Source organism: Malaya genurostris, chromosome 2 (assembly GCF_030247185.1).
Source record: "Malaya genurostris strain Urasoe2022 chromosome 2, Malgen_1.1, whole genome shotgun sequence".
Classification (NCBI taxonomy): Eukaryota; Metazoa; Arthropoda; class Insecta; order Diptera; family Culicidae; genus Malaya; species Malaya genurostris.
The window spans coordinates 102774941-102790617 of NC_080571.1; the positions used below are offsets into that span (position 1 = coordinate 102774941).

At 39.6% G+C, this 15677-nt stretch overlaps 1 protein-coding gene across 1 annotated transcript; it reads left to right on the top strand.

The window, feature by feature from the left end:
* Nucleotides 1-158: 158 nt before the first annotated feature.
* LOC131431215 (cytochrome P450 4c21-like) lies at nucleotides 159-13065 on the top strand. Its single transcript, XM_058596797.1, has 5 exons — nucleotides 159-463; nucleotides 11326-11520; nucleotides 11589-11774; nucleotides 11834-12454; nucleotides 12521-13065. Exons 1-5 carry the CDS (start codon nucleotides 298-300, stop codon nucleotides 12859-12861), a joined length of 1509 nt encoding a protein of 502 aa, XP_058452780.1. The 5' UTR covers nucleotides 159-297; the 3' UTR covers nucleotides 12862-13065.
* The last annotated feature ends 2612 nt before the right edge of the window (nucleotides 13066-15677 follow it).

Below are 15677 nucleotides of genomic sequence, written 5' to 3' on the forward strand. Positions count from 1 at the left end.
ACTCACACTGTGTCTCTCGAATTAATTCACGCCACCCCTCGAAAGCGTACGGCAACATTCCTGTCTCCGTTGAAATTGTTCCGTGTGATGATAAAAATCACTTCTGGAACTGCTGTTCACAATCATTCTAATTCGAGGCGCGCGCCCGTCCAGAACCAGTCAGTTATAAAGTGTCAGGTCAGATTCGATCGGATCGGAAAACAAACTGCATGCAAGCTACAGTTAGATCCGTTCAAGTTCAGCAAGACACCAGTGTGTTTTCCGCGAGTTATCTTCCTCTTTGGTAGCGGTTTAACCATGTGGAATACGCCGTTTGTATACTTGAGTGCGGTATTGATCGTTCTGGCCGCCTACTACCGATGGTCTCGCCGGAAGATGCTGGCCTGTGTGGCAAACATGAATGGACCGCCAGCATTACCATTGATTGGACATGGATATATACTGCTGAAATATACATCCGCAGGTGCATGTTAGTTTTACTCGTAATGGAAAGTTTAAGTTAAAGAATGTGAGAAAAATACAAAACGCAACAATGGAAAAAGGACACGTTGAGCTATCCTGCCATACCTTACTAATTATGATGGTATGATTGTACGCTAGTGAATAATTATTAGGACTTAGCAATGCTGATCCAAAACATTTCATTCTTTGGAAACCAAACTTCAGACAGAACTTCGATTATAGTGAAAAATAGTGACTGCCAGTGACCGAGAAAACAAGGACCTATGAACATCGTTGAATCGCAATCTTTATCAAAGATGCATTGGTACTATATTCCTCTTGTGAATTTTGATCATTCCTACTATCTTGAACATACAACAATGGACTATAAGTGTCAGCTAACTTTGGAATAATCCTCGTTAGCGACGTTTAAACCATGTAAAATTCTTTAAATTTCGTAGAATTTTTCTTTAAGGAATCAAATTCCCATATCCGGGAAGAAACAAGTAGGACATAAGAGCGGAAATACGCTTTTATGCTGGCTACGGTTTTCCAGCGGAGTGTACCTAAATGGAATGGAGAGAAATTTGTTTAATTAGTATCGATACTTCTCTGTAGGTTCCGGCAAGATGGCTTCCTTCGTGCTGCGACTGGTTGTGACGTCCTTCGGAATTTCTTTCTAGTGAGAAAACTTCTTCTAAAATACGAAAACACACTAACTTTATTTTTCATTTCCTAAACTATATTTATACATGAGTTTTGTCATAATAGTAATGAAAATGTTGCACGACATGCAACATTAAAACACACTTCACACAGCAACTCCGTTCTATGGGAAAATATGAGAAAATCGATTGTATATTTTTGCCACATACACACACATACATATATACATATATGACACTTGGCTCTCCGGGCCTCTGTTCAAAACTGGATCGGACTTTCGGTTTGAAAGTTACGGGATAAAATGTGCATAAAAATGAAGAACAAGTGCACTCGATTTTCTCAAACTTAGATTAAAATTAAAGGCCTTATAGTTCCATAGCGCGCTATTGAACCGACAAAACGGGTTGTATTTTTACCGCTCGATTATCTGAAAGATGGCTGATGATGATGATGGTCCCACCTCATACCCCTACAAAGGTGTGAGCAGAACGATTTTTTTCCGTGTAGTATCAAATTGAAGCATAGTGCTGAAATTTTCGTGAACCTTTTTTACGTTTTTTGAAAGTGTTATTTTTATTAAGACGACACCGAACTGTATTAATTGTTTTCAGCAACCCATTCGTCGCTACTAGTTCTTGGAGTTTACATCAATAATTTGTTCGTTAGCTGTTGTTTTGCTGTTTTTTGGTCGGCCGATCGCAAGTGTTTTTGGCGCTATAAGACTGCTAGCACCAACCACTACTAAAGTCCTTTATTGCCTTGCCAAGCGAGTTCCGTCAGTTCTGATTTGCGAATATTTGACCAAAACAAAGATGAATTCAAAACAATGTGGAGAATGTCATCATGATATAAACGACTTGGAGCCAGTGCGCTGTGGCTTATGTAAAACTCCTTTCCACATCAGCCAAAACTGCTGTGGCTTCAATCTCCGTTCCTGTAAGGATGTTTTTGCCCAAGGTAAAGCAGTATTTATTTGCACAAAATGCAAGAACGAGATGAACGGCAGAAGTATTCGTGCGTTTATTGAGGACCAAAATCAAAAAGCTGAATGTTCCGACTCTAGCAACAACAATATCAATACACAGATCCAGCAGCTATCTGGTATTGTTGAGGTGCTTAGTAAAAAAGTGGATTGCATTGTTAGTGCTTCCACTCAAAACTCCCGTGACGGAAGAATGCCAGTATGGCCAGTCGGGGCGAAGACGGTCTATCAGTGCACCCAGCTTTTGACCGTGGCACAAATGATATCGATTTTGGAGATCTCTCTGTTCCGTTCATCATGCCTGCTTCAGCACCTCCTAAGATTTGGCTGTACTTGTCTGGATTTCAACCACTAATCAGCAATTGGGCGGTATTGTTTTCAACCGAGGACGTTGACGATATGGCAAGGATTTTTTGCAGTGAAATCAATCAGTGGCTTGATAGATGTTCCTCGTATCAGGCCGGCTGTCACTCCAGCATGGAGTACATCAAAATTACGTCAATTTAAACGTGAGCGGAATTCCTGTCATCGTAAGCTGCGGCGGAATTGATGCTTAGCAAATACTATAAAATTTCACCAATTTGTAAATGCATATCGCACACTGAATTCGACATTGTATGGATCGTATGTACTTAAAGTGCAGACAAACCTCCGAAGAAACCCTCGTAATTTCTGGCGATTCGTAAATTCAAACAGAAAATGTTCTTCAATCCCCTCAAACGTATATTTGGACAATACGGGTTCTGCTTCAATTCCAGAATCTTGTGAACTATTTGCGAGTTTCTTTGCCGGTGTTTTCTCGAGTTGTTCTACTTCGACATTCGACGCGAATGACGCTGCTTCAAATGTACCTACCGATTTGTTGGATTTGGATATTTTTACCGTTACACCTTGGTAACGGTACTTGGTTGAACAAGCAGCAAAATCATTAAAATGCTCCTTTTCTCCTGGTCCGGATGGTATACCATCCGTTGTTTTGTGTCGCTGTATTTCAACTTTAGCAGAACCATCGAGCATCATTTTCAATCGATCGTTTGAGAAAGCTAGGTTCCCTCGTATATGGAAATAGTCGTTTATTTGTCACATTTATAAAAGTGGTGATCGACGTAATGTAGCGAATTATCGTGGAATAACAAGCCTCTCGGCATCGTCGAAATTATTCGAGATAATTGTGAGTGTTGCAATTTTGGATCGCGCAAAGAATTATATCTCATTTGATCAGCATGGTTTTATGACGGGGAGATCAGTTACAACGAATTTGTTGGCCTTCACATCCCAGTGCATAACTAGTATGGAAGCTAAAACACAAATGGATGTTATCTATACCGATCTCAAAGCTGCTTTTGACAAAATAGATCATAAAATACTTCTTTGCAAATTATCTCGCCTTGGATTATCTTCGCAACTCGTACCTTGGTTGGACTCATATCTTTCCGATAGGAAATTACGCGTGAAAATAGACCACAGCACATCATCCGAGTTTTCGAATAAATCAGGTGTCCCACAAGATAGTAACTTAGGACCCCTGTTGTTCGTATTATTCTTCAACGATGTGGCGTTGCTTTTGGAAGCTGGATGTAAATTATTCTACGCAGATGATTTAAAACTGTATCTTACTGTTCGTAGTGTAGATGATTGCCAGTGACTACAATGTCTGCTTACATTGTTCACCGATTGGTGCAGGAAAAACAAACTCATGATAAGTGTAGCCAAGTGCCAAGTCATCACATTTCATAGGATTTCATCTCCATACATATTTGACTATAACATTGATGGTACAATTATCTCTAGAGTGGATCAAGTGTGTGATCTTGGTGTACAGTTGGATGCTAAACTGACGTTCGATGCTCATCGTTCTCAAATCGTTTCGAAAGTAACACGTCAATTGTGTTTCATCGCTAAGATTGCAAAGGACTTTAAAGACCCGCATTGCCTTAAGGCTTTGTATTGCTCACTCGTTCGCCCAATTCTCGAAAACGCGTCGGTAATCTGGACTCCGTATCAAGTATCGTGGAGCCTTAGAATTGAACGAGTGCAGAAACGGTTTGTTCGTATGGCATTACGAAATTTACCGTGGAGAGATCCAGTAAACTTGCCATCGTATTCAGACAGATGCCAATTGTTAGGAATCGACACGTTACAGCGACGTAAAAAAACTCAACTGGCGTTGATAATTGCTAAGTTGATCAACGGAGAGATTGATGCTCCTGAACTGCTTTATGACCTTAATTTTCAAATACCGAATAGATCACTTCGTAACACAAACCTGCTTCAGAACAGATTCCATAGGACTGTATTCGGATACAACGAGTCAATTACTGCATGCATAAGAACATTCACTACAGTAAAAGAGTTGTTTGAGTTTGGAGAGCCTTCCCGCCGCTTCGTTGAAAAAATCAAACGTTCAGAAATAATCTGACTATGGATAATTTAATTTGTTATAAGTTGTTTGTAATAGCTTTTAAGTAGTTGTGTAGTTGTCATGTATTTTTTGTGATTGTTTTAATAGATAGTGGTTTTTATGCCTATGGACTTTTTCCCACTCTGTTAGTCCATTTAGACATCAGTCCGATGGATTTTGTTTAATGAATAAATAAATGATAATTAATATTTTAGCACATATCTTAACCAGTAAGCAACAGAAAACGATCTGATTAATGTAGCAGGTATAGATTCTTCTTCAAAAGAACGACTGACCACAAAATAACATTCAAATATTTCGGATTTACTATCCAGGGTTAATCAAAAAAAATTTCCAACCCGGGAAGATCCTTGATCACATCAGGAATCGAACCCGATATCTTTACCAGTATCAGACAGTAATTCACCTGGCCCTTCCCGCCGGACCAGCTCATCGCTACAAACATCAGCTACGATTGAGTAACGAGACTGCGGATGAGCAGAGCTAAGCCCAATTCCATCAACAACTTTCGATCCCAATTAGTTTTCCGATTCTATTCCTTGAATTACTAATCAAACCTTGCGATCAAGGTCAAGAGTCAATCCTAACACACTGAATGCTAATGCTCTTCGGCCAGTCCTGTTCGCTTTCCAAATAGTCACTACCTGCTTCGCGCGCGAGGCTCAAACGTTTGTAGACTGCTCATTATTTCTAATTCTCAAACAAACTAAAAATCCAACATCATCGGTAACTTAATACAGTAACTTAATACGTCTCACAATAATAATAATAATAATAATATATATATATATATATATATATATATATATATATATATATATATATATATATATATATATATATATATATATATATATATATATATATATATATATATATATATATATATATATATATACATATACATATATATATATATATATATATATATATATATATATATATATATATATATATATATATATATATATATATATATATATATATATATATATATATATATATATATATATATATATATATATATATATATATATATATATATAAACAAAAAGTAATTACAATCTTCGTAATAGATGCCCTGCTATCCAAATTTCCTGTCAACTGTGTACAACCCAAGCTTCTTGATACGAGATATGGTTTGCTTTGAATATTTTTTCCAGCACATAATTTTCACCGTATCTTCCTCATTTCTGGGGCTACTCGTTACGGAAATTGCAATTGCCTCATGATCTGGATCTCTTGCAATCGGTTTCCACATTTGAATAAACACCGTCGAAATTGAAATACACATGATCTATCAATGTTCTACTATATCTGAACCTGTCAATGTTGAAATCTCCAGTAATAATATTCAGTTTACCTAAATCGACAAAATCCTCCCACCAGTTTTCTAGAATTTCATCTATAAGCAAATTTAGCGAGTCTCGTTTTAGACTTTTCGACCACTATTTCCGGTACTTCTGGAACCGGGAACTTGAAACCAGTATGGCCGAAGTCGGTTCGTGTAGTAAGTAACTAATATATTCTACAAATTGAATCAGTTTTAAGCCTAAACCCTTTCTTGCATCGTCGTTCTAAATGACGGTGTTCAAACTCAAACACACTTTACCCTATAAAAGCATAAAGAAATTCAATAGCAACTTATGGGACTGTGAGATTTTTGATCAAATTTATTTTATTTTTTTCAAATCAGGAATCAGAACAAATTGGCTCAAATGGCACATTCCCCTTGATATTTGGCGATTTGTGCCTTGCCATCCATTTGTTTTTAGCATCATTTTTCCGATATATAAGAGAAAAGTATTGAAGGGAAATGGTAAGGTTTGGACTAGGAGGATGGGGAAAATTGACGACACAAAAACACAAAAAGCAGAAGTAAATTCTGCACCCCTAAGGGATGCTGAACAATCTGCTGGGGATCACATTTAGTGGAGGCAGAAGTTAATTCTGAACCTCTACGAAGTCCCGAACAGCCTGCTGTAAAACTTATTTAGGTTTGTTACTATGTGCGCTCTTTCTGATGAACGATGCACAGTTAATAAAACCTCCAAACCCCGAGAGGATTTAGAGATTTTACAAAAGCGACACCATTCTGCACTCCCGGAAGAATGCAGAACGATTCGCAGTATGTACGAGCAGAAGTAAATTCGGTACCCAATAAAGGATGCCAAACAATTAAGGTGAATACAGAAAGGATTCATTCACCCCGGGAAGAACGATAAACCCTTCTAACTATAGCTTCTTATCACATTGGGTGAGAAACGAGAGAATATCCTTTTGCTGGCATGTTTGGATGCAGCCCAAGACGAATCTTGTGCTTTATCCAACTAGTTGAAAGTGGTAAAGCTGGTTCCAGACCAACGAAATCATTCGTTGCACCAGCTCTAGCCAACTCATCAGCCCATTCATTTCCAGTAATACCAGAATCACCGGGTACCCATAAGAAGTAAACAGCATTTGAAATACTGAGATCTTCAATTTGAGTTCGACATGCGATCACTAGATTCGACCGTGAATCATTCGAACTGAGTGCTTTTAAAGCTGCCTGACTGTCGGAACAAAAATAAATTCGTTTATCACAGATCCTCTGCTGAAGTGCCGATTGTATTCCACACAGAATCGCGTAGATTTCTGCTTCGATCACAGTACAGTAACAACCAAGTGAATGAGACTGCTCTAGACTCATTTCACGACAGTAGACACCAGCACCAGCACGACCATTCAACAGAGAACCGTCCGTATAACAAACTATGTGTTCATCAAGTTGACGTTCCAAATAACCAGACAACCATTCCTCACGAAGAGAATAGCTCACATTGAATGTTTTGAAAGAAAAACTGCATGTGGGAGTTAGGTCACTAGGAGCGAGTAAATACTCATCCCAGGTAACCATTTGAGATCACCATTGGCCGAAAGCCATGGAAGCTTTTTTAATCCTGAAGTCAAAGTGAGCAGACCAATTCAGTTTTGAATCCAGAATAACCCCGACGTATTTAACTTGATCAACCACCGTGACCTCTGAACCGAAGAACTGTAACGGACGAGCTCCTGTGATTATCCTACGATGAGTGAAAAGCACTATTGATGTTTTCCCGGATTTACAGATAATCCAACCTGACAACACCATTGTTCAATAGATCGCAGGGCTTGCCGCATTAAATCAAAGAGAGTGGTAATGCTAATGAAGGTCATCAATATATGATAATCGTCGGCAAAACCATAAGTCGGAAATCCAAGGTTATTAAATTTCCTTAACAAACCAACAGCGACTAGGTTCCAAGATATTACATTCACGACTGCATTATTTAACCTCCTGCAGCCATTCAGTCATCGGCACGGAAATATACCTTCACTTAGGAAATCCTATTTTTGTGGCCTTTTACGACATGGAACAGGAAACCAGTGGATCAATTCTTGGTAGAAAATAATTCCACCGGATGCCACACGGCTTACCTGTTTGGTGGACTTATACCACCGGTACAGGTGGACCGTAGCATTATTCTTAGCCAGTTTGGAATCCGCTACCGACACTACACGGCTAACTAAGCTGCTCAGAAAGGGAAGTTGACATTGATGGACAACTTCCATGGATGGCCAAGCAGCCGACCAGGACTTTTCGACCACTGTTTCCGGTACTTTTGGAACCAGGAACTTAGAACCAGTATGGCAGAAGTCGGTAATATATTCTACAAATTGAATCAGTTTTGAGCCTAGACCCTTTCTTGCATCGTCGTTCTAAATGACGGTGTACAAACTGAAACACACTATACCCTATGAAAGCATGAAGAAATTCAATAGCAACTTATGGGACTGTGAGATTTTTTATTTTATGAGTGACATTATTTGACACATACTCGCACACATACACGCACAGACAAATACATTGTTCAGCTTGATGAACTGTGTCGAATGATATAGAACACTTAGCCTCTTGCAGTCACGTACCCAGAGGGGGGGGGGGGGGGGCGAGGGGCCCTGGCCCCTCCCGAAATCAAAACACAGAATTATTTAGAAGATCTCAGATATGTGTTACAGAAATAAATAGATATTAAACGTAAAGATATGTAATACAATAACAGTTCCAGTGGAAAAGTTTAAAGTGTATATCTTCAGTAACATTATTCTTATTTTTGGGCCCCTCACGAAACGAAATCCTCTTGGCCAATTTTCACTGGTCAATTTTTCAAGTGATTGAATAAACTTTCTATATGAAATAATAAGTGGCAATAAGTGCACTTTTATAGAAAAGCATCGTTATCATGATTTTGTAATAACACTAACAAGCAGGTACAAATTGAATAAAAGATTTTATATTTTTTTCACCTGAAAAAATATAGATTTAAACGTGGCAATCCTGCACGCTATACGAAATTGAACAAATCACGTTGCGAACGGTGCAAAGCCGCACGTACCGACGCGTGCCAGTTTTACATCGTCATTTTGAATGACGATTTGAATATTTTGACTCTCATCGCCCTATCATTTCGGAACCGGGAGTCGGATCGGGATGAAATTACACAGTGTATTTAAAGACAACGAGAGCATTAATTTGAATCTTGATTCGTGAAATTCGGCTTAACCGTTGCTGAGAAATCGAAGTGAGTTCCATTTTTGGATATTTTCTTTACTATTACCGGTGCTTTCGGAAGTGGAAACCGGGGACTAGTTGTCCCAAAGTAGTTCTATATATTCACTTACTAACAAGATCTGCCAACTAGATGAATTTAACAGTAAGTTTTATGAAAATGTATACTTCGTTTCGCCATCGCTTCTGAAAATTTCCGAGAAAATTGAGTGCGCATTTTACAATAAATTTGCACATATTTCCTTGTTATTCCGGAACCGAAAATCGGATCCAAATGAAATTCAGGAGAACTGTATGAGACTGTAAGACCTTTCATTAAAATTTAAGTTTGTGGAAATCGGTTCAGCCATTTCTGAGAAAATAAAGTGATATTATTTGTCACATAGGAGAGATGATGTTCGAGCTCAAGAAGGATCCTTCGGTTAAGAGCTCAGAGTACCGGGAGCTCATTGCGAAATCCTTGGGCAGCGAGATCACCGTAAGAGCTCTTTCACAGGGGGCAGTGGTAGAGCTCAAAGATTTGGACGAGGTCACCACTGAGGAAGAGTTAAGGGACGCATTGACCGAGCAGTGCAACTTGGAAGTACCGGTGACAATCCGAATCAGAAGATCATTTGCGGTTACCCAGATGGCGGCTATCATACAGCCAGTAAATGCGGCCAACAAGCTGGCGGTTACCGGCAAGATCAAGGTCGCTGCGACTGGCTCTCCGAGTCACCAAGAAAATGGAGAGGTGTTTCAGGTGCATTGAGTTTGGTCACCAGTCCAGACACTGCAAGGGTCCAGACAGGTCCAAACGGTACTGGAATTGCGGTGAAAACGGACACATTGCCGGCAAGCCGGAAGAAGGAAATGGCCATCCGACTGGAGTCTATAAATGCCCGGCCTACAAAAAAGCGAAGGCAGGCCAACAATGATGCAGATAACGCAAATTAATCTGAATCATTGCGACATCGCACAGCAACTGTTGTGGCAGTCGACAACAGAAACGAAGTGTGATGTGATCATCGCAGAGCCGTATCGGGTTCCTTCTGAGAGCGGCAATTGGTTAGCGGATGTAGCAGGAATGGCTGCTTTACAAGTTATGGGCAGGTTTCCTATGCAGGAAGTGGTGGAAAACTCTTACGAAGGATTCGTGGTCGCCAAAGTTAACGGTGTCTTCGTATGTTGCTGCTATGCGCCTCCAAGATGGACGGAGTAGCAATACAACCGGATGTTGGATGCACTCACCGACACGCTGGTAGGACGTAGGCCAGTAGTCATCGGTGGCGATTTCAACGCCTGGGCCGTTGAGTTGGGCAGCCGGCAAACCAATGCAAGAGGATATAGCCTACTTGAAGCTCTGGCGAAGCTGGATGTAATTTTCGTCAGTCGGGGAACTTTTCCGTCGGTGTAGGCTAGATCCATCATCGGGGATTAGTTTCCGACGTAGACCAGTCCTGGGTAGTCGAGGCGCCAGCTAACCGAGAGAGGTGGTGCTTCAGCATAGCCCCCCTGCCGAAGTAATCCCTTATGGTAGTCCCGGTAGGAAAAGGGGAACGAAGCTTGAGGGTGTTTTAGTTGATGATGGTCCCACCTCATACCCCTACAAAGGTGTGAGCTGAACGAGTTATCTAAGTGATAATTAATATTATTACATGCTTTAACCAGTAATCAAAAAAAATTGAAACGAGCTGGTTCGATTCCCACATACCAAGTTCACTTATGTGCAGGTAGCTTGATGATCGAGCGATTTCATCTCCTATAAAACACACACACAGACAGTTTGTGATCTGGACGATCTGAGACGAATGGTATATGACACTCGGCCCTCCGGGCCTCGGTTGTAAAGTCGGTTTTCACAGCGATTACATAGTCTTTCTATATGAGAAAGGCAAAAAACAATATAAACTTAAAAAGGGTCAACACGCTTGCTGACCTTCTTGAAGGATGGAGGGTCTTCAACACAAACTCATGACTTGTTTGAAAATATTCCCAAAATTATTGGAACAACAATAAGACTTTTTGATCATTTTTTCAACTATAATATAATAAAATATGTAGGATTACTGATCACATTTCAATCAATACCTAAATTTTTGATTTACATATTAAAATTCTAAATAAATAAACATAAATTCATAGCAAAAGAGAAGGTACAGAAATATTTGTAATTGTACTCTTAAATTTGGATATAGATACAAAATTGCATAACAATTTTCCGTTTTAATTCCAATCTCTTTTCAGAAGTAATCTTTGAAAATATGGATAAACTTAGCAGCACGTATCCATCTCCGCTCTGCATACACTTCGGCCCTTTGGTGCACGTTGTCGTTTATACACCCGAAGAGCTACAGATCGTTTTTAACTCTCCGCATTGCCTCGATAAATCGATACAATATCATTTTCTTCATGTCAGCAAAGGAATTTTCGCCTCACCGAGTAAGACTGAATTCGGCGTATTTCAATAACAAACAATATTTAATTTTGTCTTCTGGTATTTCATTTAGCTCACATCTGGAAAGGTCAAAGGAAGTTACTGAACGTTTCTTTTGGACCAGCCAATCTGAACAGTTTTGTGAGTATTTTCAATGAAAAAAGTGCACTCTTCACCGAGCTGATGCAGAAGCACGTTGGGAAAGGAGAACGTAACTTCAATCATGAAATCGCGCTATGCATGCTGGACACAATTTACTGTACGTTTGAAAATCTTCGTCAGTTTTAAAAATAAGCTCAATTTTCCTTTCATTCGTAGCTACCGCTTTTGGAGTAAACTTCGACATGCAGCGAACACCGGATGGAGAATATTATTTGGGACTACAAGAAGAGTTCCTGGATCTTATAACGAAAAGAATTTTCTCAATAACTATGTATCCTGAGTTCATTTATCGTATGACAAAGGCATACAAAAGAGAAACAAAAATTCTGCAGGAAGCCCGATTGTTATCGACAAAAGTGATGGATGCTCGAAAAGCAGATTCAATTACGGCTTCTAGTCGTGACACACAATCCGATTCTGGCCTGAATGGCAAGAAACCACAGATTTTCTTGGATAAACTACTAGAGTTGGCAAAGGAAAACGATCAGTTTTTGAAAGAAGATATTCCGGAACATCTGGATACGATCATATTTGCTGGAAACGACACAACTGCAACTACTATGAGTAATATATTGCTGATGTTGGCTATTCATCCTGATATTCAAGAACGAGTCTACCAGGAAGTGATGGAAGCTTGTCCCGAAGAAAACCAATTTGTTTCAATAGAAGATGTTGCAAAGCTGTCTTACACGGAGATGGTTTGCAAAGAGGCAATGAGACTGTATCCCGTAGGTGCTGCTATTGGGAGAGTAGCAACAAGTGATATCAAGCTTGACGGTATTTTCTCATCAAAATATTTCAGAACTGATCAAAATTGTTGAAAGCTACATAATCTGTTTACAGATCGCAACACCATCCCAGCAAACGCAGTAATAGTCTGTGGCATCTATCAAGTCCACATGGATCCAAAGCAATGGGGTCCAAACACGGATAAATTTAATCCGGATCGATTTCTTCCGGAGAATGTAGCAAGAAGACACCCGTACGCGTTCCTTCCGTTTAGCGGTGGACCTCGGAACTGCTTAGGTATCAGATATGCTTGGCTTTCGATGAAAATCATGATCGTACATTTGCTAAGAAAGTATCGTCTCACCACATCCTTGACAATGGACGACGTTGTCATAAAATTCACGGTTCTTTTAAAAGTGGCAAACGGCTGTCAGATCGCGCTGGAGAAGCGTTAGAAAATCTCGGAGGAAGGAAAAGCACAGAAGCGTAGAAGATCAGCCAGAAGTTCCTAATAAATATGTGTAAATAAATAGAATTAAAAGTGATTTTACTGCTGTACTACGGATACAAGGCCTCAAATTCAATGAATCAATTTTAACTAATAAATTAACTTTTTGCTATGCAGCCCAGTCTCTGAGCAGAACGTGGAAATTTTACAACTGTCCAATGAATCCATACAAACATTTTTACCTTTCTCATATAGAAAAACTATACAGTCACTGTTAAAACCGATGTTTGAACCGAGTCCCAGAGGACCGAGTGTCATATACCATTTGACTCAGTTCGTCGAGCACGCAAAATGTTTGTATTAGGATGTGTGTGTGTTTATGTGTGTGTATATGTGGATTCACTGGATTCACTGGCTGGACCAATTTTCACAAAATTAAGTTTCAAATGAGAGGTCTCTTGGTCCCATAACCTTCTACCGAATTTGATATGGATCAAACTTCCGGTTCAATATTAATACCACTTTTGTAAAACGATTTATCTCTTGCCCCAAAATAGGCCTCAGTTTCAGCGATAACTTCTTCATTCGAACGAAATTTCTTACTGGCGAGCTTTTTTTTAGGTCTGCGAACAGCCAGTAGTCGCTGGGAGCCAAATCTGGCGAATACAGTGGATGTGGGAGCAATTCGAAGTTCATTTCATATAGCTTTGCCACTGTTTTGATTAACTTGTGACACGGTGCGTTGTCTTGATGAAACTTTTTTTTTCATTGCCATATGCGGTCGATCTTCAAACGCTTCTATAACACTATATTCACCGTTAATGGTATTTCGTTTCTCAAGATAGTCGATAAATATTACACCACGCACATCCCAAAATACCGAGGCCATAACCTTTCCTGTCGGTTGATGTGCTTTCGAGCGCTTTGGACGAGGTTCACCAGTTGCTGTCCACACAGATGACGATCGTTTTGATTCCGGAGTGAAGTGATGAATCCATGTTTCATCCATTGTCACATATCGATGCTGAAATTCCGGTTTGTTACGTTTCAACATGGCTAAACACTGCTCAGAATCATCAACACGATCTCGTTTGTGGTCAACAGTGAGCAAAAGCGGCACCCACTTTGAACAGAACTTTCTCATAGTCATGTAAAGCCAACACGATCTTCACTTTTCGATCATGCAGAACGATTTTGTGGATTTTTTTATGTTTCCAGTTGTTACCGCCTCATTTGGACGTCCACTTCGTTCTGAATCATCGGTGTCTCTATGACCACGTTTGAAGTCAGCGAACCTACGTTTTATCGTTGTTTCTGATGTATCTGAGTCTCTATAACACTTTTCAAGCCATTGCTTCGCTTGAACGGTATTTTTCCCATCAAGAAGCAGTGTAAAATTAAAACACGAAATTGGTTTTGATCCTTTGTTCTGAAAATAACAAAAGTAGCGTAACTCATAGCACAATAACTCACAAACTAATTAATAGTAAATCATTAAATTTTAACAGCTGTCTTTTAAAGGTTAGTACTAACTGAGAACAAGGTGTTTGCAGTAAAACTAGCGCCATCTATGTGCTAGACCCGGGACTTTTCAAAATCACTATCGCTGTATCAGGTGAGATCATCAAATAGATGATGTTAATTAGATGATGACGCCCATAGACAGCAAAAGAGGCACAAATTACCAACACAAGTTAACTTGGTTTACTCTAGATCCTTAATTGTACAATGAATCTTTTGATTTGCACCAAAGACATCATATTAACAAGATATCCAGCTCTCACATTTCCCGAACAAATCGTTGGCAACATCCTTTTTGCGAGCATGGTGCCCTCAGGCGAGTTCGCATCGAATCTCGTACATAGAAGTAGGGGAGAGAAATGTCAAATACGTGCGCGCCAAAACAGCAGCACTGCGCACTCATACAATTGACATGATATGTGATGCCGTGCGATGACGTTGCTAAACTGAAGATTGAGATCGCTCCAAGCTGACAGGGTCTGTTTGCACGTAGGCACCACTTTCTGGGTAAAGTGTTGCTAGGAAGAGCAGTTTTTCATACACGCTGATTCTAAACAGGTAACATATTAGTACATCCTACATTCTAACCTTGACTTCATAAGTTTGGTATTAAATATCATATACTTTACATCGGAACTGTACATAACTGTAAATACAACTGTATTTACAAAGCTCTAAGATTTTTAAATAACGAATTAAACAATAGAATATGTTTTACAAATAAAAATCGATACATTTTCTCGCAATAATCCTTTTCCTATCAGGTGTACAACTTTACTTCTGCCGTTTTTTTCCAAAATTAAAAGCTTTTTTTCGAAAAAGTGCTTACAGATGTATTATTCAAAGTATTGTCCGTCACTAGCGACAACTTTCTCCCATCTTTCCGGCAATTTTCGGATCCCGGTTCGAAAAAAGGAGTCCTCTTTTGACGCTATCCATGAAGCAATCCATTTTTCCAACTCTTCGAAGGATTGAAAATGGTGATCTGCCAGGCCGTGTGCCATCGAACGGAATAGGTGGAAGTCGGAAGGGGCGACCACTGGGGAATACGGCGGGTGGGGCATTGTCGTGTTGGAGTATGACTTTGTCATGTCGCTCTTGATATTGTAGCCGCTTTTCTTTTAGCGCGCGACTAAGGCGCATCAGTTGCTTTCGGTAGTGATCTCCTGTGATGGTTTCATCCGGTTTTAAGAGCTCGTAGTAAATCAGTTGAACATCTTTGAAGGTTTTTCTCATCCACCACAATATTTGTCTTCGACATCGAAATCACCATTTTTAAAAACGTTGAAACCACTCCCGACA